The 22,909-nt window shown below is 42.4% G+C and overlaps 4 protein-coding genes across 4 annotated transcripts; 2 read left to right on the top strand and 2 right to left on the bottom strand.

Moving 5' to 3' along the window:
* The first annotated feature begins 1,835 nt into the window (after positions 1–1,835).
* On the top strand, positions 1,836–2,869 carry BCIN_04g03540 (hypothetical protein). Its single transcript, XM_001546917.2, has one exon. It carries the CDS (start codon positions 1,954–1,956, stop codon positions 2,839–2,841), a length of 888 nt encoding a protein of 295 aa, XP_001546967.1. The 5' UTR covers positions 1,836–1,953; the 3' UTR covers positions 2,842–2,869.
* A 2,151-nt stretch (positions 2,870–5,020) lies between these two features.
* Positions 5,021–7,122, bottom strand: Bcfmt1. The gene is made up of 4 exons (XM_024692531.1): positions 6,740–7,122; positions 6,614–6,684; positions 6,419–6,546; positions 5,021–6,366 (listed from the first exon to the last, which is right to left on the bottom strand). The coding sequence occupies exons 1-4, from the start codon at positions 7,032–7,034 to the stop codon at positions 5,523–5,525; spliced, it is 1,338 nt and encodes a 445-aa protein (XP_024548310.1). The 5' UTR covers positions 7,035–7,122; the 3' UTR covers positions 5,021–5,522.
* A 173-nt stretch (positions 7,123–7,295) lies between these two features.
* On the top strand, positions 7,296–10,393 carry BCIN_04g03520 (hypothetical protein). The gene is made up of 2 exons (XM_024692530.1): positions 7,296–7,749; positions 7,798–10,393. Exons 1-2 carry the CDS (start codon positions 7,408–7,410, stop codon positions 10,162–10,164), a joined length of 2,709 nt encoding a protein of 902 aa, XP_024548309.1. The 5' UTR covers positions 7,296–7,407; the 3' UTR covers positions 10,165–10,393.
* Positions 10,394–11,058: 665 nt separating this feature from the next.
* BCIN_04g03510 (hypothetical protein) lies at positions 11,059–13,321 on the bottom strand. The gene has a single exon (XM_001546912.2). The coding sequence runs from the start codon at positions 12,765–12,767 to the stop codon at positions 11,721–11,723; it is 1,047 nt and encodes a 348-aa protein (XP_001546962.1). The 5' UTR covers positions 12,768–13,321; the 3' UTR covers positions 11,059–11,720.
* Positions 13,322–22,909: the final 9,588 nt, after the last annotated feature.

Here is a 22,909-nt window from a genome sequence, read left to right as displayed (position 1 = left end):
AGATGAAACTCTACTGGGCAGATTATTTGCAAATTCCTGAATGTTGAAGATCGCGTGACCACATCGTGGAGTGTTTTCACCACGCAACACTTGAGACTTAACGCCGGCCACTCAATAGAAACCATGTGACTTTGTTTGAATATTTGCAAGTTTCGCTCTACTATCTATGCTATTTTATTGCTGTACACTTACTATTGAATGCAAAAATTAAAGTATCCCAACGTCATCAGGCTTGACAAGGTTCCTTAATTCTGTGTGACAAGCTGTTCCATCTTGCATTCTGAATATTTATGCATTCTATGATAGAGACAGAAGTTTCATGAGATGAATATATGCCAAATTCTGCCGTGGTTCAGTTTTTATTATCAGTGTCTGCCGTTTCTTGTTCAGAGCTTCTCGAACATGAGCAAATACAGTAGAAACTTTTGATTGATTGTAGATTCAATTCTTCCAAGTTTATGCATAACTAAGTCTAGCATTTCTATCTTTACTCCTTAGAATTCAAGCTAGCCCTTTCGCATATCAATAGTAGGAATCGATTGATTTAAACTTGTTCCCCACTGTTCGCAGGCACACACATCTTGCAAGTGGTTTCTGCTGATGACTTCCGACCTCTTAACGATCTGGACGTAAGTTTATAGTTCTTCGAGTCAATGAAGTTTACTGTCATCAGTCCACAATGTTAAGAGCCTGCAAGAATTTCATACTGCATTCGGCACGTGGTGATCGATCCAGACGGAGATAAGATAAACTTCTTTTGAGACACTTGTGGGGAGTGTGAATGAGGCTGCAACCGCGAAATGAAAATGTAAAGTAAAAACAAGAACACTTTACGAAACATTGAGAACTACCTACGAATTCCTTAAGAGTCACAGGTGAACTACATGGCTCGCAATCAACATTCTCTAATGCAGGTCTTTTCTACGAAAAAAGGGTTGATTAGCTAATTTCAAGTCGGTCAACGTATTAACCAATTGCGAAGAAGCTTGAAGCTACCACCTGCTGCTTGCGATAAGGATGGAAGTTCCAGCCGTCAATTCACTATGTTGATGGCGCGTTCTCATTTTATTCCCAGCCAGGCGCAACATGGTTACCGGTATCTTCAACATCCAGGCAAAGAGTGGAGACACAATCAACTATAGAAGGCATATTATTATTTGAACCTTTCGATAGTGGCGCAGTCAAGTAATTATTCTCAGACATACTAAGAGATTTTCTATAGTAAGAGTAAAATTCAATCCAAGAAGGGCTGGCTTCTACGTCTCAAGTCTGTCTAATAACAGTGCATTGTGGGGTAATAACTCTCACTAAAGTATATATATTACCTTGTATATTTCTACAAAATAAAGAATAGTAATGGATTGTTCCAAAAAAATTCATTAGAGTACTCAATTGCTCGAAGCGAGTTTAAAAATCAAGTAAGAAAAGGCAAGAATTGTTGTTATTACCCCTCGAATTACGCGAGGGGCAACAGCCGACGTATTGCTCACATTTGCAACTACCAAAATTCATTTGAACCCTAAAATGAACCATCAAAAGACACTGATAAACTCTTCCTAAACATTTTAAATCAGAACAAAGAGGTTGTAATCTTAACACAGTGAAGCAAAGGCAAGGCTGCATTAAAGCAGCCTGATTTGGGACAGCTGGGGAAGGACCCATGTAAAAAAGACTCGATCAAGAGCTCAGAAGTGAATTTTAGATCATGAAGGTGCTCAATTTGTAGATTGAAGATTTTTCATAAGCAAAAGTAATATATCGCCAATCTGTCTCGATGGAGCTTGATAACTTACGCACAATTGAAAGATATTTCTCAAAATCAATCCATTTCGCACGCATAACTTTCGGTCCACAACACAACTACCTGTTCCCTCTTCAAACAGTACCATCTTTTTGAAACCCATCACTTTAATTCCACATATAACACGACGATCTATTACACAGTTGCTAGCAATGTCTAACCAATGGTCTACAAAGCCTTCTGGGCCATGGGACGAGAAATACCTGGAGCTGGACCCTGGAAACCCCAATCTGCGAACACCCGGTCCCACTGAACCGATTTTATATCCTCAAAATCCTGGTGATCTCTATATCATGAAGCCTGTATCACACAGCTGGGCTGATATCTCTGAAATGATCGTACACTGTGCAAATAGTAAGAAAGACATCACATCTCGCTCTATTTATGACCAATTATGCCAAGCAATCTACTTCAACCACGACCCCAACACTATCCTTTTACAGTTTAAGGAGATCTACAACCATTTGTTTTTCGGAGATATGATCAAAAACTCTACCATGAAAAACTTTGTCGACGACGAAGTCAAGATTATATTCAACCTTGAGATAGTCTCCGATAGGGCTCGAGCCGTGGGGGTTGGGTTGAATGATGCCTTGGGTCTCACTACTGGTTTTCCTTGCGGTAGATTCAGGTGTGTAACAATATACATCTTGGACAGACGCGCTCAAATGCCTGGATTGAGCTACTTCGAAGTGATAATTGAAATGTTGGGGACCCTTGCCCATGAGATGATACATGCCATGGAATTCATGTATACAAAGTACAGAGGCGAAGAAATAGGAATTACTTACGCTCCGCATGGTGCCAACTTTCAAAAAGCTGCGCAAGCCATTGAGCAAGCAACCGGTTATCAAGGGTGGACCTGGCCGGTAATTGAACTTGGCAGAGATTGGGCGGTAATTCAGGACGTCTTCTTTTATAAATACAAGGAACCGACTGATGCAGAGTTTCGAAACATGGGATTAGATGCCGAGAAGATTAGGAAAATCCTATATCCAAGGACGATGAGATCGACCGATCAGCCGAGCGATTTCAATTAAATAATACTCATCATCCCAATTCCTCACATCGATAATTTTCCGTCTCGATCTTCGCAATCGTTTTCTTTCACTTGATCATACCAAACGGTACCATCATTCACCTTTCTTTCATTTCTGTCATATCTCAACTTCGTCCCTCGGCAATTAAAAGAGCTGCTGGGGACTCTTCGTGCGTAGTTGGTCCTTGTGAGCTACCTATGATCGACTGGGGCTTTTCCTGAAAGATTAGGTTCTCTTCGCAATGCACACAACGCGCAAGGTCACAAAGTTTTCTCCAGACAAGGCAATTATGTTTCTTTAATCGACGAACCACGCCGCTCTTCCGCTCGTGAGAAGACCCGAAGACGGTCCAAGGTTATTCTTCAGTTCCTAATGTAGTATCGTACTCCCAAGAAGCTCCAATATACAGTCCCTGGAACTTTTACTATCATCTTCTCCAAATATCTCTGGGAGAACTTCAGGGCAGCTTATGACTTGTTTGCATTTTAGCAATCACCTAATCGTCTTTCCGAAAGACTACACGAATCTTCACACTATCATTGCATTATCGCAAGGATTTGAATCGTTTCGTTTTGTGGTTCTATCGCACGTACCGACTTTGCATTTTCCTTCTTTTGGTATCGATTGTTTCTCATCCCTGACGCCTACTAGACACGGACAAAATACCCTTTATTTCTCTTTCAAACCCTCAGAAATATCAGGTGATTCCTATCACATTTTCTCGTCTTAATCCTTGGATTGGAATGTACCAGGAAATATATCATGTGATGATATAGAGGGCACTTTATTAGCTAGCGCGGCGCTGGCTCCTACCCATAAATGTACATAGCTTCTCATAGTCAATAATGATCAAGAACGATTACAACCATGATAGACTCAGGTACTTTACACTTATCAACCAACTTAATACCAACAGAATGATATTGTGCTCAAGGCTACCAGACGAACCCAACATACTTTTTTCTTCCTTAGCAGCACCTGAATTTTCTGGCTTTGGATCAGAGAGACAGTTTTTGACCAATTTTGGATTCACTTTTGCCATTAAAACACTTCTACTTTCGAAGACATGAATAACCGGTTATACCATCATTTTCGTTTTGCCATAGAACTGTTCTCGCTTTGGGGGAACCAGACGAATTTCACCTTATTATCGCTGCCCCTAGTCCCGCAACGAATCTCACCTCGAAGCTCATCGATTCGGTCGAGTTTATTCCAGTTTTCTCGGAAGCATCTAATAGCTGAAGCTCTGGAGGTACCATCCGATTTTTACCATCGTGCTTTGCTCTAATTATACGAAGAGTTTCGTCTTTGGATTTTCTAAGCTGTTCTAATATTTTCTCCCCTTCTCCCTTGTTTTGACATATTCTCGTTTTGGAAGTGCTGGATGAATTCTGCTCTGCTTTCGCTTCGCAGCTGTTTTATGAATGAACTTGTCTTTAAAGCAATCAGGCTGCTGGACTATAAAGTTTCCTTTTTTAGAATTGAAAACGGCCCTTCTTGAAGACACCAGAAGAACTCTACCCGTTTCTCGTTTCCTTCCGGTCCTGACGAAGATCTCGTCCTCGAATTGATCAAGCCAGTCGACTAAATCCTCTCTTCCCTTCCAGCATCCTGTATAGATCATCCCTTGCGCCCATCAGCTGAGGCTTAGGCCATTCCCATTGCCCTAGCTATCGAATAACTTCTCGTTTCTTGATATCTGGTTCGGATCTCTCACCTTCTTGTCGCCATTCGAACAATTTCGACGATCTTGTCTCGGGATCTTATATTTGTCAATCGAAATCGTCTCCTCGCTACCGCCCATTATGCACTTGTTGATCTACTCTTCTTATTATAAGCAATGAAAAGTAACCTTCGACAGTACTAGACGGATTGACTATTCTTCATCCTTCGGCAGTAGTGGAAGACAGGCGGTCCCTAGGACACAGGACGCTGGCCGAAGAACTCTTCTTGGTCTTAGAAATCAAGCAGAGGCTATTTGATAAACCAGATGGCTCAAATATGACATACAAAGGAACCGTTCGAGCTTTCTTACACCAATGGAAGAAGCACCATCTTTAGTTCCTACTGAACGAATGTTGGATGTCTATTCTCGTCATCAACAGTTGGACTTTGCTTCGTTCTCGATACACATATTTTTATAGTCATTGCTTCACGTTCTTCTCAGCAATTGAAAGATTGATCTCTCTAGTGCTTATTGGATATTGATTAAACAATTTTCCTCGGTTTCAGCAAAGGAGAATTTTCCACCCCTCACTATAACTATAACAGATGGGTAATGATTATTCCTCCCTAGCCCTGCATACCGAGAATTCTTGTTTCTAAGAAGTATCAGGCAAGGTCTAAATCACTCTTCTTGCTCTCGGCAATGTGTCGGTTGGTTTTTGAGCTACACCTAATATTTAGGGTTAGTCCTCCCTAATTCTTTAGACCGAATGCTTTCCAACCTATATGCCTATTCTGTGTTTGCATGATGGTTTCAACTTCTCGAATACCATAAAGATGAAAATATTTCCCTGTCTCTCCAAAGCTCCAAAGGTATTTCAACCCTGCCATCTATCTTCCACGGGTCAAATGATTACCTTCAACTCCTGAAGCAGGAGATGATACACTACATACCATCTGATTTCAGGATTTCTTGCTTGGATTATTATTCTATTATACATCTAGATAATCATCTCTCAATCCAGAGGGCTTGGATTCTTGGGGGTAGGGTCAATGTGGCGCGCCCTGTTGATCCTGAGCACCTTCGGGATGACCAGGTGCCTCGCTGCATACTCGGTGCCTTTAACATCACGCAAAACTAATTGTTTACCATCCTCCGACGTATCTGTCAATGCTACAGCTATGAACAAATCCTTGTCATCGCCTGGATTTTTGGTGAAAGCTGATACTCTATGCATAGCATCAATGGCTGAGCCCACCACCTGACCTTCTACGAGGATATGTTTAACTCGAAGCCCTACACCTTGTTCAACCGTGGGAATGATAATAGACCCTGGGTGAGTAGGATCCTCATACACCCGAGTACAGAAGTACTCCCATTTTGGTAATGTCAAAAGCACCTGGTCTGGAATCACGCCAGTTTGCTTTGGCATTGGTACAACCTCAAAATCTTCAAACATTGTCCTTTTTTTGTTCTTGCCAGACCACCAAGTACGTGTATAGCACCAAAGTCGTCCCAGTGCTCGGAACTTTCGTTCAACGTTGATGGATAATCCCTCCTCAAAATCAATGAATCTATCAATTGGTTTGACCTTGTGTGCAAGTTTGAGTCCTTGGTCTGGTTCTGGGCTTATGAAGACTCGATCTCTGATACCCTTTGCAAGCAAACTCGCCGCCTTGGGTGTGACCAAGTCCAGCAGACCTTGATACTTTATCGTTTGAGATTGTGGGATGGGGAAACCTTCTTGAGAGAGAATGGCGCCATGATCAAATTTGTGTGGATCTAAAGTTTGAAGTGAGACACCAGTAATCGTGTCTCCATTCATGATAGTATGGTGGAGTGGAGCAGATCCTCGATATCTATACATCATGGTTAGCTTAGGTATGTCTAAGTGGTTTGGAACAAATTTACTGTGGTAGAAGTGAAGGATGAACATTAATTCCGCCGTATTCAGCACTGTTTAGAATGCGCGGTGGTACGAAGAGGCCAAACGAAACTGCTACGACAAGATTGATTGGTTCTCCATTTGGTTTTGGTAGCTATAAATTTGATTATTAGTAAAGGTTTTTTAAAGAATGGAATGCAGATCCGAAAATCAAAACTTACATCCCATCCGGTGAATGTATCTCTCTCATGTATGCGGAGATTCAATTCTTTGGCCAATTTCTTCAGTGGTACTGACAACGATCAGCATGCACAACAAAGGACTGACGACAAACTTTTAAAGCCTACCTTCACGAATCTCTTTCATGCCCCTTCCAGTTTTTTTACCTGGCCGAACGAGAACATCAATAGAAGCGATTCCTTTTGGGTCTGACCTCTTCTCTGCCACCAAGGAACGAAGAGATTCGCAACTAAACTCATCAGAACCACAGAACAAGATTCTTAGAGGCGCCGAAACCCTTGGAGTTTTGGAGCTACTATTGATTGTAAAAAGTCGAGAATGGAATCCATGGATTGAGAATGGCTTCGATGGATGTACAATCCGTCCCAGTACAGCTAGAGATGTTCTGGCTTTGAGCTTCATGATTGTGGATAATTGCAGTCAGCACAAATTCAGTCTACGCTACACATGGATAATGGTCGAGGTCAGACCGATGACTTCTTAAAATCACAATTCTCGAGCTACTTCCACCACTCCATCAATTTTCCTATGCGAATCTTTTTGCGTCACGTGCTGCCAACTCTGAATAGTTTATGTAAGCAAACCTGAAATCGCATGTCCTGTGCCATGCATTTGACCCACGAATTGCATCACCTCAATCAAACACTAAGCTTCCCCATAGCCGGACATTTACTTCCGCACCAATTTGAGAAGTGACCGACGCGATTCAATCAATAAATGATCTACAATATATTTATATCATCGTCTTTCTCTCATTGAGTCCCTCAATCATGAAATGTCTGAGCAACACCGAAAGGTAGTACCCGCGCAATTAGGCTTTCTAGCCATCTACAATCCTTCCTTAGGGTCTACCGATGATACACTCGACAATCAAATCGTTTACTATTACCCCTCGATCAAGCAAAATGAACACCAGAGAAGTGTCCTCACGGATACGAAAGAGGCGCGCGCTTTTGCGAAGGAGCAAAAGAATGAACAATTAAGACAGATTGGGCTTGCTCAGGGAATGGTAGAATTTGGTAGGAGTTTTTCTGAAGGTAAATCCGTGAATACCATAGAGACTGAGAAATCTCGCATTATTCTTCATGAATTAGAATCTGGCTGGTGGATATTAGCTGTTCGTAATCTTCGTTCTTGAGTTTCTTCATTGTGCTAACATGCTTAGTCGATCAATCTCACGATATTGCCGGGCACAGCAAAGACACCAGCTACCAAAGGAAAACCTGCCGAGGAACTAGGGACCGTCGAATATTCCTCTCGAGAAGTTAAGCCTGCGATATTACTCCTGGCAGACGTACTAAGAGCACACTCAACTTTTCTCCTTCATCATGCTGCTTCGATGAGCGCCCTCTTTGTTCGAACTAGGCGTTCCAAATTTGTGAGCATTTTGGGTAGATACTGGGATACATATCTTTCGACATGGAATGTGCTTATGCATGGCAATCCTGCCAACAATCTATATGGGGGGATAAAAGTTGCTGCATGCGGAGAACTTGGGGTAGGAGTCGGAGAGGAAGAAAGGGGCAGTGGCGAGAGAGAAGTCCTTGAAGGATTTGTTGGACAAATGGATGGGCTTGTGGATGTGATAGTCTCAAGATTCGGAGATGCGCGATCGGATTTGAAAGAAGACACCAGTAAAGGCTTTACCGATCGCTCCAAACAACCTGCTCCTTGGTTGGGTTCTGGAAATGAACCTGCAGCAGAAGATGGTGCAATTTTCTTCGGAACTGGAGCTTTGTCAAGGAAATCAATTAAAGATATTTCGCATTGGGTTGAAGATCTCTATAGATGGGGACCATATGCCTATGGAGTCATTGACAATCCTTCTTCTACCCGTCGCCCAAAAAAATCGTCTAAGCCCAGGCCACGATTTGACTCCAAACTTGGAGATACAAAGAATACCGCCCGACCAACATCTAGTCTCAGTAAAGAGATACCAATTCATGATGGACCTAACGATGGACCTGCGCCTAGTCGATCTTCAAGTATCAGTGCAGTCGAGCCTAGACCAGTGGTGCAACAAGATAATCAAATTGATCAACCTAAACTCAAATCCGTACCGCCATACCCGAAGGCTCACAGGAATCCCGCCAGTTATACAAGTACCGAAGGCACTGAAAGCACAGATGGTGAATCAAAGGGTAGAAAGCTTGCGCAATACCTAAAATTCGGTTATGGGACTCATTGGTCTTTAGGCGGATCTGCAGCGAAAGAAGAAGAGCGTAGCAGACCCTCGAGTAACACATCTACCCTTGTTTCTTCAATTAATGGTGTTGCGGGTACAACTGGAACACCGGCACCTATACAGGAGTCAGACGATTCTAAAGGGCACTATCTAGTAGGTCTAATGGGTGATATGGATAGTGAAGTGACTTTACTCGTGGATTCTAACGATGAAGACGAAGACCTCGAGGGTCAAAACCATCGACTTGTACTCCGTACCTTAACAGTAGAATTGGAACGCGAAGAAGATGCTCGCCAGGAAGCTGATATCAGTATTGATTATTCAGACTTTGGCACATCGTTCAAGAACGCGAGCGGTTCGGAAGGTACAGGCCATTCTAATGCTTCATTTGAAAGTCAAGATCGAAATAAAGTAAAAAAGCTAAGAGTCGTGGCTTATGCAAGTAAACCGTTCATTTTCATTTTTCTTTTCGAATTACGAGCAGATATCTTAGCTTTGAAGGGTTTATACCGTTCTCTTCATAAACAACTCCAGTCTCTCATCAAACCTCTTCTCAAATCCACATCTTTCCGAGCACCTAAACCAGAGGTTCCGATTTCTCCTTTTGCAAATACGAAGAATCCAACAGCTCCAATATATGATCTTCTCTGGGACCCCAAAACTCTAACTCTCGACTCAAATATTCCTAATATACCAGATCCTCAACAAGTTCAAACACAAGAACAAGTGGATAGTCTCCCTTGGACTCGAATCGAAGCGCTAAATACACATCTACAAATTATGCACACATATATTGCTACGACTACTGATAAGAACACATTAGAACGTACGGCTAAAACATCAAGAGGCTATTGGATTCTTTGGACTCGCATTCCTGCACCTCCCCCTGCATCTCCCGAATCTACTACAAATTCGACTTCGAAAGTCAAAATTCCGCCACTTATACCCGAAAACTCAGCGGAAAGTCAGACAAGTAGAAGTTTTATGGGGGAATTGAGTGATAAAGGAAAGAAGAATAAAGATATGGATGCGAGCACCAAAGCAAATAGTAAGGCGCAAACACAGAGTACAGTGGTTAGTGGGCCTGCACATCCGTTTTTGGATGATGGTGGTGTTGAGGGAAATGCAGGAGAAAGGAATATGGATAAAGAGATTTTTCTGATTAGGAGGGCGAGTGATTATGTGGAGGCGGGACAAGGAAGAGGTTACGGATATGGGTATGCGGGGTGGGGAATGGGTGGTCAAGGAGCAGGAACAGGAGCTACCGCGGATGCGGGGTGGGGAGCAGCGGGGTTAGGGTTGGATACGAAGAGGTATATTGAGGGGTTATTAAGTTTAAATCGGTAGTAATAGGATGCTGGGTTGATGATTTGGTCTTGAGTGTGATGGCATAGGAAGAGAGGGGGGTGTTGATGGATAATGTAGAGATCGGGTGGATATAGAGGATTACGTGCATTCTTAGGTTTTAGTTAATTATACCCGTTTTGTTTTGCATTTGGAGAATGTTGATTTGCGTAGTCATAATTGGGATTGTAATCGTAGCTATGGGTATGATATAGGTGCATTCACGGGTTTAAATGGTATCTCGCTACATACTTCGGTAATTAAGTAACAGTAACTTACTTTCTTCTCCCTGCTCTGTCCCCCCATTCCCTATGGTATGCTTTGTACTTTTTCTTGGTGAGTCGGGGCGGGGCGGGGCGGGGGAGGGTAGGGTGAAGATGAAAATGTAGGTGGGGGAAGGGAAGGGAAGGAGGAGGGAAGGAGGAGGGGTGGGGATGTGGGTGAATGAGAATAAGAATGAGAATAAGAATAAGAATAAGAATGGTATATAGATGGATATGAATATAGATATACATAGGAATGTGGATAATAGGATATAACATAATATCAAGTTAGAGTTGAGTTGATGAATAAGTATGCAGGGAGGTAGATTCGAAAACAGGATTGTGAACTTGTAATTTGATAGTCGTTGGAAGGTGGGATTGGGATTGGGGTTGGGGATGGGATGTGGCATGAAGGAAGAAAGGAAGGGAAGGGAAGGAAAGGAAAGAAAAAAGAAGCACAGAACGGACGGGCTGTGCGCAGAAGTCATAAACAATACCTACCTTGTATCTCTACCTATCCCTTCTATCCATTCAATATCACAGACCCTCATTCGTATTGTCGAAATTGCGATCAACAGTCAGTTGTCACCAAGTCACTAATTCAAAATCCAATAAAGAGATAGACGTGTATGTGTGAAAAATCGTAGCAAATTTTGTGTTAAATCAAAACACTAAGTCTATCGTAAAGTAATATTGTATGTACAAGAAGCTATTTTCTTTCTGAAAAGTTTCATTTTGTTTTGTCTCTGAATATATCTCCATTTTCATGTTGCTTTTTTCAAGTTTTGCTTTTCAATATGAAACATCCACCCGCCTTCCTTTGCCTCAAGCTTTTATCTTTTCCACTGCATAACATGGTTATGGTATCGCGAAATGCATGTGCTCCTTTTTCCGAAGACCGTATGAACGTAGAGTCCCATGGCGGGGTCCAAAACGCCAAGCCAAACAAGTAATGCGATGATTTGACCTGTTCATAACCATTCCATGCATAGGATATTTCCCCTCAAACTCTCGTAAAAATTCTCCAAAAATCAAAGTATGAACCAAACCAACAACCATGAATAAAAAAACACCCCAATGATGTGATATCCCAAAGAAATTCGTCGACTATCTTTTTCAAAAAGAAGCCATGATGCAAAAGCCATAGATGAGAAAGAGATCGACTCTTTCTGTTTTATCGAAGTGGCGATAGTTATATCCAGGAGAATGAGAATTGAGTTTTTGACTTGATCTTGAATATTCGTAGAAATCAGAATATCAAAGTTGTGAAAGTCGAGAAAAAAGGGATTGGGTGATTTATTCATTGAAGTACCAAGTGGCTTGAGTACGGCCGACAGCTTCTTCAGCAAGTTGATCAAAGGCGAAGTTGGTGAGATCGATGGAGTTGCCCTCACATCCCATGCACTTATCAATGACAGTTGCTTGAGTGGTCTTACCAGTGGAGGTACACTTGATGGTGATTGTCTTTCCGCAGTATGGGTTGCTGTTTGAAAGGGAGCCCATGAGGCCAACGGGAAGGGCAACACCTGCAAAGCTGGATCCATCGGTGGTAATTCCGCAAGCTCCGAGACCAGCTTCGTAGAAAGTGATATCTCCAGAGCATGGAGAACCGGGGGGGCAGACTCCAGAGCTGGATCCAGAAGAAGAGCTTGATGCTGAGGTTGATGCTGGAGCAGCCGCGCTGGATGAGGATGCAACATAGACTGGGGCAACAATGCTTGAAACTGAGCTGACGACGGGGGCAACAACGCTTGACACGGGAGCAACAACGCTTGAGACTGGGGTGACGACTGGTGCAACGCTGATGGAGGTTGGGGTGGCGACTGGTGTGGTGCTGGTTGAGGATGGGACAACAACTGGCGCGACACTAGAGGTGGTTGGGGCCACAACTGATGCGATGGAGGTAGAAGAAGTGGTTGGGACTACAACTTCGGAGGTAGTAGAGGGAGCAGCGACGGAAGCGATGGAAGTAGTAGATGGGGCAGCGACGGAAGCGACTGAGGAAGAAGATGGTGCGACATATGAGGAACTTGGTTCTTCGGAGCTACTGGCTGCGGCAGTAGACTTTGGAATGGAAGTGGAGGAAGCGGCAGATGACTTTGGCTTGGTTGCCAAAGTTGTAGGAGTAACAGATGGAGCCACACTGCTGGTTGCAGCAGCTAATTGACCAGAAGAAACCCAGACGGTGGTAGTATAATCGACTGTTTCGGTGACCATTTCGACTTCTGTAACCCACTCAACATCTCGCTTTTCGTGTCTGGCGGCATGTTGGTGACGAGCGTGGGGTTGAGCTACCACGGTAGCGGCCAAGAGACCAGAAAGGATAGCAGTTGTGTACTTCATTTTGACGGTGATTTGTTTGTTTTATCGTTCGTGAGAGATTGTTTATTGGGTATGGGTATCTTTGGATTGAGTCTTTTAAACAAAAACTCAAGTTTGGAATTCAAGTGAAGTCTCGAGGGAGTGTGATATGAAAATGGCTTGCAATTTCAATGATTTGATATCGATCTTAAAAGGAAGGAGGTGAGAAAGCTGATATTTCTCGGTGGTGAGCAAGGCTGGAGCAAAGAATGTGGAAGTGAGAGGATGTTTGTTTGACTGTGATGTGATTGTGGAGGGAGATGGATTCTTTATGAAGGCTTCAAGCTGACTTGCAGTGAGTGAGTGAGGAGGAAGGATTGCACAGGCTGGCTGTTGTTTTTAGAAAAGGGAAGAAGGAGTGTAATGTAGTATTCTGAAGGATTGACAGATACTAATCGGATTCTGGATCTTGAGATCTTTAAAAAGGAATGAGAGGAGGGAAGTGAGTGTGTGGTGTGTGGTGTGTGATGTATTAATGTACGAAAGTGTGAGGGAGCGAAAAGAGATGTGCCGATGATGAATAATGTGCACTATTCATTACAGAAAGTCTAGAGTTGTGTAAATTATGCTAAGGGCCGCCTTGCCGGAAGAGGTTAGCGCTCATGATTCAGCGGAAAACACGAGGGAAGGAAGGGACAAAAGTGGGACTGCAGGGATATAAGCCGTGATTGACCAATAATAAGTGGAGCTGGGAGCTTGGGAAGCGTAGTCGGGGAGACTGGCACGTACTGGGAAGGAAGGGAAGGGAAGGGAAGACGAGGACTTCAAACTCGAGGAAGCTAGGATGGAAAAAAATGAATGCTCACTGCCTCCACCTGGGTACGATGTGGTCAAATTGGACTGTATGGGTATCATTTTGTTTCTGCAGGTTCTTTCTCGAGGATCACCAGCCAATCAGATGTCCGTATCGTATTCCAATTCTTGACCCAGGTCCGTTTCTCTCTCTCTTGCAAACATGGGTTCACCGTCTACTGCGCAGGAATACTACTAGCTGGCCGCAGTTTAACTCGCTCCAGTGGAATCGCTGCCACTGGCATCTGACACGGAAGACTGGAGACTGGAGACTGGAGACTGGCGACTGGCACGACTGGCTCATACCATCGGCACTGTGTTGGTTTCCATGCGCGGCACTACGCACTATTGGCATGAAGGACATCGCCATTGACAAGGCCTCAATGTGTCTCGCCATATCACAACCTAATTACCTGACAACCCTTAGGAATGTGTCGAGGGAGAGGGAGGCTCAGCGCATTCCTCACATACCACGATACAAAACGACAATTTCTTTTTCTTCAATGTTTTAGATTATTCCCTTAATTTCTAACACCAGGAAATTCCCGAGATTCTGATTCCCATAATGATTTCATTCGTCTCCATTTTCACTCCATGCTCACTCCATCCGTACTCCACTTACCACGAGAAGAAAATACATTGGACCCAGCTTTTTCCCAAGGCTCCGTCTGTAGCCAGTAGTAAGTACAGAGTTCAGAGCTTAGAGTTCAGAGTTCAGAGTTCAGAGTTCAGAGTTCAGAATGCAGAGTTCAGAATGCAGAATGCAGAATCCAGAGTACACACACCGAGACCACGGACAAGAGTCAGCCAGGTACAGCTTTTATTGATTAGGCAATTGCCCCTGAAAAATCCCCTACTCTGTACAGAGGGAGCGTTCCGTTAGTGATACCACCGTCCAAAATTTACTCCAATAGGACAACAACATTACCCAGATATTTGGTCGTAGAAAGGCTTAGCCAGGCACGAAATATCCCGTTTCATCCCTCCCCTCCAATCAGATGTCGATATCAGTCTTTACCTGGAATCCTGGATGCGTTAGTGAGAAGTCTATGCATGTATGATGTTCTAGGTGTGATCTCCCCTGCATGATGAAAAAGTAAGAGAGAAGTTTTTATCCATGGCACACATAGCATGGCAGGTTCAAGCTAAAACGCCAGCAAACTGCAAGCAACGCGTTTCCATGAGCTGAGTTGTCACGACTCACGAATCACGAATCAAGATTTAGCACACCTGCGGCGATAGAATACAGCGGAATTCCAAATTGGACCATCAATCAATCTTTTTATGCACCCAACACACGTACTTCGTACAGTTTACGAGAAGAACAATCCACGCATGCAAACTAAATATGCACAGTTACACAGGTACCGTCATATTCTCATATTCTCTCGAGCCTTACGCCTACCTAAGATAATCAATCCTTCCATCAGACTTTTCATGCTGCATCTGCATCCCCGACAGAGGGGAAGAGTATTACGGAACGAATCGAGAAGTTTTCCATTAGTGCTCGGTACGAATCGTAATGCGGTTGGTAACGCAAATGATCGATATGATGTGATACCAATTGCTAATTCATTCTATTCATCCAATTCACCCACTCCATCACGCCATGTTCCTCTCTCAAACTGCATCTGTTTCCCAAATGTCCCGAGAAGAGGTCTTGCGGTATGTGAGGATGACTCTCTTCCAAATTTTCAGAGCCCTATCAAAGCTATCAAAGTGTTGTGAAGCCACCCAGTTCCAATCACCCTCCCCCTCCCCCCATTTCACATGCGTCCGTGTTATCAGCATTTTGATTATCGATAAAAACCGCATCGGGGGTCGAAATCCGGCGGGAGATGACTTGTTTCTCTTCAATCTTATTTCTCGGATTATCGTCATGATTGACAATTTGATTCATATTGAAGCTATCGTCATCTTTCAAGCAATCAATCAATGTGTCGGTAGTATTGCTGCTCCTCGTATCATCCACCGCGAGAATAAAAATAATCTCAGATCGGGTACCTTGCATAATCATCAAAGTAGATTGGGATGAACACAGCCATAACTTTATTTCTGGATGGTAAAACCTTACTTTGATTGCGAATGGTCCTCTGCGTAGGATTATCTTCCTTCGGAGGCTTCAATGGATGGGCGTTAGAATTCGATTTTGAGATAAGGGTTTTGAAACATTTCTCTCCCTTCGAAGCTCCTGCTCCTGCTCCTTTTCTCTCATATGATCTGCTCTGATTTCCCAAATACGACGCCGAGAAACATGAATGAAATTGACGGCTTGTGTGCTACTTGTCATGCTCTGCCATGGCCACGAAAGCAATGCCATTTCCAATGCCCAGAACTTGGAGCATGTGAACATCCGAAGACCTACCTACGGAGTCCGTACATCATGATCCATCCATGTCAAGCATTCTACTCTATCAATCGACTGGTCCATGATTGCCCCGGAATATGCAACAAGAATGCCCGGCTACATATCAGCTACTCTGCCGTCTTTAAGCAAAACGGTAAGTAACACCGCTCGTGCTGCTACTGACACCGGTTGGTTTCATCGGTGGTCGAATGGTCGAGACCGCACAGGAAAGAAACCTCATGACATACAGCAAATAGCAATGTCACGTGTAAATGAGACGAGACTCACATATCGACCGCAACAGCACTCTCAAGCACAAGCAAACTCCATTGACAAGCTTTCATCTATGGTAAAATCACAATCACAGCATCAATCCCATCAATCTCAACCGTGCGTTCTCGCATTACCCATCAAACATTCCAAGCCCATCTCAAAATGTCTACATGCAAAATCATGTGATACTTTCAAAAGCTTGCACAGACCCGAATATTATCCGTTGCTAATGTTAGGTACGAGAAAATACTCCCCGTGCAGAACCAAAAAGACCCTATTCATCCATTCCATCCTTGAAAGCTTAACACCGCCACCTCTCTTTTCCGAGGATTTTGCCAGTTTGGATCTCAAGCTTTTTGTGATATTGAAACCTTTTTCTTCCTTTACGAGCAATTTCCTAAAATATCTACAGTATCATTGTGAGATTCATGGCTCGGGACTTGAGTGGAAATCAAGTGCATGTCTGTTACCTAGGTAGTCTTAGGATTGGAGCACACGTAATGTATCCTCGAAGTTAGAGGCAAAAGACGCAACTTTGAGGTTACCTTGCACAAATCTGGAAGATGGTCGGGTTCTTTTGCTGAAAAATTGAGAGTGGTTTGGATTCTATTTGGAGGCGGAAGTTTCCGAACTTTCCAAGAGTTTCTTCTCGAATAGTACAGGATGATAGGGTCTAGAGGATAGTATCTTGGACCCGAGAGTATAGCACACCATTCGGGTTCAAGTTTTGTTTTCCGCATACAGATAAGTTGTCCACGTAGGAAGTAGCGCCTGTTTACTCCGTACATTGTCCTGTCGGGTAACCACTAGCAGCTTATCAATTAGGTTATCGATTAGATTATCGATTGTGCGATTGAAACGGTTCGAGTGGTGGGGTACCGTTTCGACACTTAGCCCAATAGCCACATGGCACATGAGTTACTCGGTCTAGAATTACAGATTTTCACAACCGAGGGGGCCCCAAAAAATTGGGAATCTGTCTGTTCACCGAATGCCAAACAGTCAGGTGTCGGCCTCATGGAAGAGGATAACTGTGGATATCCGGATGCTGGCTAGTGATGCCCTAGCGTAAGCCCTACTGCAAGGCTGCATGACAGTGCATATCTTCTTCAGAATCTGGAAGAATCATTCTAGGAAGAAAGATTTTTTTTTTCTCTCGCTCTCTTTCTGTGTGGGGAGGACGTACGTCAGAAGTTTTGGGGAGTAACGGTGTTGGTATTGGTGTAGATCAATTACATACCATGCCGGCTCTTCTTTCTATGATGTCGGTGTTCAACACTGAAAGTTCGAGAATGACAAGCCGATCGTCATGGAATAAACCGTATACTAAAACGTCGTTTCTGGGTGTCAAAATTGCCACTGTTTGGTTTGCAATGCTCTTGGCTCTTGCGTGGGCTAGCTAGATCATAGATGACGGATTAATCCCGATAATCGGGTTGGGGAATGTTGAGAATGAGCGTCGATCGCGGTGTGATGCTGACGGCGATTGGGGTTACTTCGTAGCTAGAAAAATTTATAGTTTGGCTCGAGTCGGGGTAGTTGATATCGGTAACTATGAATTACTTCTTTTTTTTTTTTCTTCTTCCTTCCCGCTGCTAGAAATACCGATTCATGATCTCATCATACACTTTTTTCCTTCTTTGCTATTTACCGTAATTGTCATCATTGGATTCTGCGTATGTTTCTTTGATCGCATGACACACGTCGAGAATCACTATTGATATCACATGACAAGACAATTGAGATCTATTGAGCATTGAGTATTGCAATTGAAGATTCATCCCTAGTTAGCATACATACCAGAATTCATCATATCCACAACCATTCATTCGATATTCCTATTCATCATATTCATCTTCCTTCGTACTTCTCATCTCTCGTCTAATACTCCCTCCCTCCCTACTCATCCTCATCTCCATCCGCAAACTCACATTTAAGTAATCTTTTTGTTTGTTAGATTAGATATTAGATATCGAATATTTGTAATTTGTAATTTGTTTTTTATTTTTTGTTTTGTTTTACATATTCAATTTAATATGATTTATCATGCCTAAGAGAAAATCTGAATCGATGGCCTTTTGTACGAAGTATAGATATCTAGATGTTTAGATTTTGTTATTTTTTTGAGGGGCGAGGGGCTTGTTAAGAGAGTATCGATAAACTGTACTTGCGATATTTTCTTTTGCTTTTGGCGAGGTGGTGTGGTGTAATGGGGTGGGGTATCTGAGGGACAGATGAACGTGTTGGCTTCTTTGCATTTACTTACTTGTATTCTGTGTATGTGTGTATGTGTGAGCATGGTGTAGTCGGTATTATAGGTGGAAATGAGTTTATAGAATGATATTTATCTCTCGTGAGAGACTGCAGCTTGGATGAATGAACGGCAGACGATAGCAGATTTAGACAGATGCATAGCGATTTTTTGAACTTTTTTTTTTTTTTTTTTTTGGAAAGGTGGGATTGGAGGTTTGGGTATGGGGGAGTGGATGGGAGAGATTAGATACAGGAGAGGAGAGGAAATATATGCAAACGAATAGGATCAATTAATCCATCGCATTTGTGCAATGGTAATTTTGTTTTCCTTTTTTCTTTCCTTTTTTGCGATGTTTGGTTGTGTCATTGTTGGATGCATAATGGAGAATAGAGAATGTTAGTGTGAGTTACTTTGGGGAATTTCGGGACGTGATTGGCGGGGGAATGTAGTCTTGAGAGTAGGAGATCGAGGAGCGTTATTGGATCTTCTCATTCCCGGTTTTGTACGGGGGACGGCGGACAGAGAGTAGAAAAATGGGCGGCGAAGTGTCATAAAGCCTTGGTGAATTCTGCGGAGTTGGTATGGAAATTCAAGCGTAGATGGCTGTCTTGTAAATGGAGAGAAGAGTTCTTGATTTCTTGGTGTTGAGTTTAGGGAGAGAGTTTGGTGGTTGTAGAGTTCACATGTCTTGTGGCATGGAAGTGTAGGGGTAAGTATAGGTAGAGGAAGTGGGGATGTGGAATGTGGGAGGTTGAGAGGGTATGAGTATTTGGTGTCATATTTGTTTGGGTCTTTGTGTTATCGTTAGGTTGCGTTGTTGTCTTGCTTTTCTTTCTGCTGTTGTATCTTTGGATGTTGATTATCTTATAGGAGATGATATTCTTGAGGAATGTTTCTTTGAGGGGTTTCTTCCTATTAATAGCGCATGGCTGAATTTGAATTCCGCCGTCTTGCAATACCTGTAAGTATTCATGTGGATAGGTGCACTGTAGTTCATGCCCCTCCGGTGTGGATTTGGAATCGGAATCTCGACCGGTTTGGCTGGCGTCTATAAGTTGTGGATACAGATCATTTGGAGATCTCAATTTGGATTCTTTTATAGGGAGAGGTGGAATCTGGAGGTAGGGTTAATAATGAGGACGAAGCTCGAAAGAGGAAGTGAAAGAGGAAGTGAAAGAGGAAGGAAATTGACGGTGAAATAGATGACACTAGTAGTGTATGATTCAAAGAAAAAGAGAAAAAGGGACCCGAGCAGGAGATAATCACACGAGTAGATGAGTGAATCACAAGACATTTTTGTCGGTCTTGGACAAACCAAGCCGGAATATCGATTCGTATCATGAATCTCAGGACGGAGATATATAAGCTCCCAACCAATCGAGAATTGAACGCTACAGAAGGATAGAAGTCATATAAACTCGACAAAACATGTGAGAGTTACACTCTAGAGACTTTTCAGTTGGCAGAAAAGGGGCATTAATGCGAGATATTTATTTATGGTATAAGCTGAAATTTCGAAGCTGGTGATGATGATGATGGTGATGATCAGGGCTCTGGTGGCAGCGATTAAGTTTCGTGCCTTTTTTTGTTGTTGTCTGGATACCTTCTATCATGGTCTTGTTGTCTCTTGTATTTTAACTCCATTCTGGTGATATTATCGTTATTGTTCATTGTCCTTCAGATTATGGTCGTTGTCTCTCTCATGTCTTCGGTACTCCCTGTATTTTTTGGTTTAAAACTAATCTAGCCAGCGGAACTACGTTTCTTGTCATTTGAATATAACATCTTGCTCGTCGGTTACATCATTCTCGTTCTGTTTTTACAAATTATATGGTGGGAAGAAAGCGAGTTTATTTATAGATGGGAAGTTGGGAATCGGTGTTGGTTTGAGAAGGGAAGGGGGGTATGGGTGGGTGGAGTAGATAGCCCTGTTTGCAAAAAAAAAAAAAAAAAAAAAAAAAAAAAGAAAGAAAAATAAAAGGTTTCTAGATGATAAATTCGTGGTAAAATATCAGTCAGTATAAAGTCAAATGAAGTGAATAATGCAGTTGCATGTCTGTCTTAGCGAAACGATAAACCCCCCCCCCCCCCCCACCAACTCTCTTTCTTTCACCCTGAACTTGAACATTAATATTAGGACCCATTGCCATGGTCATATTTTTAAACACTTAGACAATCAATGTATTTAGATGCAGGTCATTTCTAGAGAAAATAATACCCAAACACATTCTCAGGCGTATGATTTAATAATTTGCAGTCGACAAGTTAGGTTGGCGCAAGTGCAGGATTTATATTTGTGTTAGATCATGGTAGTGCCGATGTGTTTGGATATCCTCCGAAATTTATGAGTATGAAGAGAAGATATCTGTCTTGTATATAGTATTGATTATTGTATGATGAAGCTATCGCTGGCATTCAACTAGAATCATAGCAGTCCATACTTTTCTCATAGCATCTCGTAAACGTTTCATTCTGTATTGCTAGTTGTCGATATATCTCCTTCTATTTTCTACTGCTACTTTTCTATCTTGCCCTTTTCCTATTCTTCCCATCGAAAGTAAGCTAGATCATGCTCGAAAATCTGTGAGAGGTCTATTTTGGTACTCTCTGGTCTAAGAGGTGGCAATTGTATCGTATATCCAAATGTATATTCAATGCAAGTGATTGACGATGAACTTGACACAGAATGATCTTGTCACGGAAAATATATCTCATCTCACTATCATATTAGGACCTTAATTCTCTTTCAAATACCTGTGTCAAAGTTTTTGGCTCTGATTGAAGAAAATAGTAGTAGGAATCAATAAATTGGGAATAGAGAAGAGGCTTTATGATGATTGAATTCAACTACCTGGTGAATTCAAAGACTGTGATGGTACCAAGGTGCATCCCCTCGTTTTCTCTCTATCGCCCCTCTTGAAATCAAGATGAAAGAAGTAATCGGATTAACCAGCACTTCTGCAAGTGAATACTCAAACTTGCTGCGATACTGCGAACCTTCGCTCGTGTGATTCCCTAGTATATAGAAGCTTGAGCTTATAAAATTTGTGACCCCGGCAATTTTTCTTTGAAGCAAATTTGTGAGCATCCTTGACACACTCTGTATAACATAGGTATGCAATGGAAAATTGTGAGATGTCTTGAGGTGAGAATTCCATGAGTAATTCATAGGAACATAGTAAATCCGATTGTGTTCAAATCAAGTTTGATGTTGAGGTGAAATCTCCCTTTACAATCAAGTATCTTATGGCTTTCTATTTGCCGTCGAATTCTTCAACTATTGAATTTATTATGCTTGTTCCACAATATGGAGCAAAAGCAGTAGATATTTCTTGAGCTCTGTATAGATAGATTATTTATGTTTCTACGCCTATATTCGCCGCGGGAACTAGGTAGAAATGATATGTAGGGTGGGAAATATCGCTTTGACCTAATATTTCTCTTTTGGGCGCTGTCTCATCCCCCCGTCCCCCCCTTTTTTGTTAGGTCTATTCTATACCCTATTGACCTCTTCCTCTCACTCAAACCTGGCAAGTCCATTCGCATAGTAAGTTTAAACCTGGCTATATGATCTGATCGGGCGCTTGGGTCTCTTGGTCGGAGTCAGCAAGAATAGTTCACCGGGTGTGGGATTTGGAATGAGTGATGCCTCAAGTAAAAGCAGCTAGAAGAAAAGAACCTTGGGATCTGTGAATTGCATGACTTTCTTCGTATGGATAATGGGGTATGTAAGCGCAGGATGGGCCTGAAATAAGATATCAAGAAGTGAATAGAATGATTCATATCACTGAGTATAGATTAATTCACCAACATTCGTCGTCAATCTAGTCTTCCTTGAGGCCGGCAGGTAGTCCTCTTGGCTTGCTAATAAAAGATTGTGCAACCAGATATGATGCTCCCAACAAGGAGAAACCATGAAAGCCTAGACGAGCTGTAGCTAAGATCTTCGTCGAAACTTCTACCATGGAATTTTTCCGTTGTATAATATTTATGTTATCGATTTCTTCACAAAATAATTACAGGGCATAATAGAATTGCTGAAATTTGAGAGCGGGATGAGGAATCGAGCCTAAATCTGGGGTAAATTAGACGATCCTATAGCTAAAAATCCTGGTAATCTCTGGTAGGGGGTACCTTGTGCGAAGTCGAATTCACTCATAAACTGCATCCAATGTATCATAGCAGATTCTTGTAGTATTTAAATCAATAAAATACTGATTGCTAACTTGTATACTAAAGAGAACTAGGCAGGCAATAATTGTTCAATCCAAGGTCTTGTTTCTTTTCTTGGTATTGCTTTTTACCACATAACCATTCTGTTGAAGATCGATGATTGGAAAATACAATTGGGTCTCCATCAAAAATAGATATTTGGATCATGGCTTACTTTACCCCAGAGAATTATCCTCATTGGCCGCCTAAGAGATTACATCACATTTCTCACCAATCAGATAAATA

The sequence above is a fragment of the Botrytis cinerea genome, chromosome 4 (assembly GCF_000143535.2).
Source record: "Botrytis cinerea B05.10 chromosome 4, complete sequence".
In the NCBI taxonomy this organism is placed as follows: Eukaryota; Fungi; Ascomycota; class Leotiomycetes; order Helotiales; family Sclerotiniaceae; genus Botrytis; species Botrytis cinerea.
Note: the sequence above shows the minus strand (reverse complement) of the source record. Positions and strands in the feature narration are given on the sequence as shown.

Coding starts and splice junctions, on each gene's coding strand:
- BCIN_04g03540 (XM_001546917.2), top strand. CDS start 1,954: ATGTCTAACCAATGGTCTACAAAGCCTTCTGGGCCATGGGACGAGAAA.
- Bcfmt1 (XM_024692531.1), bottom strand. CDS start 7,034: ATGAAGCTCAAAGCCAGAACATCTCTAGCTGTACTGGGACGGATTGTA. Junction 6,547..6,613: donor ATACATTCACCGGATGGGAT/GTAAGTTTTGAT, acceptor TCAAATTTATAG/CTACCAAAACCAAATGGAGA. Junction 6,367..6,418: donor CATCCTTCACTTCTACCACA/GTAAATTTGTTC, acceptor CATGATGTATAG/ATATCGAGGATCTGCTCCAC.
- BCIN_04g03520 (XM_024692530.1), top strand. CDS start 7,408: ATGTCTGAGCAACACCGAAAGGTAGTACCCGCGCAATTAGGCTTTCTA. Junction 7,750..7,797: donor CTGGCTGGTGGATATTAGCT/GTTCGTAATCTT, acceptor TAACATGCTTAG/TCGATCAATCTCACGATATT.
- BCIN_04g03510 (XM_001546912.2), bottom strand. CDS start 12,767: ATGAAGTACACAACTGCTATCCTTTCTGGTCTCTTGGCCGCTACCGTG.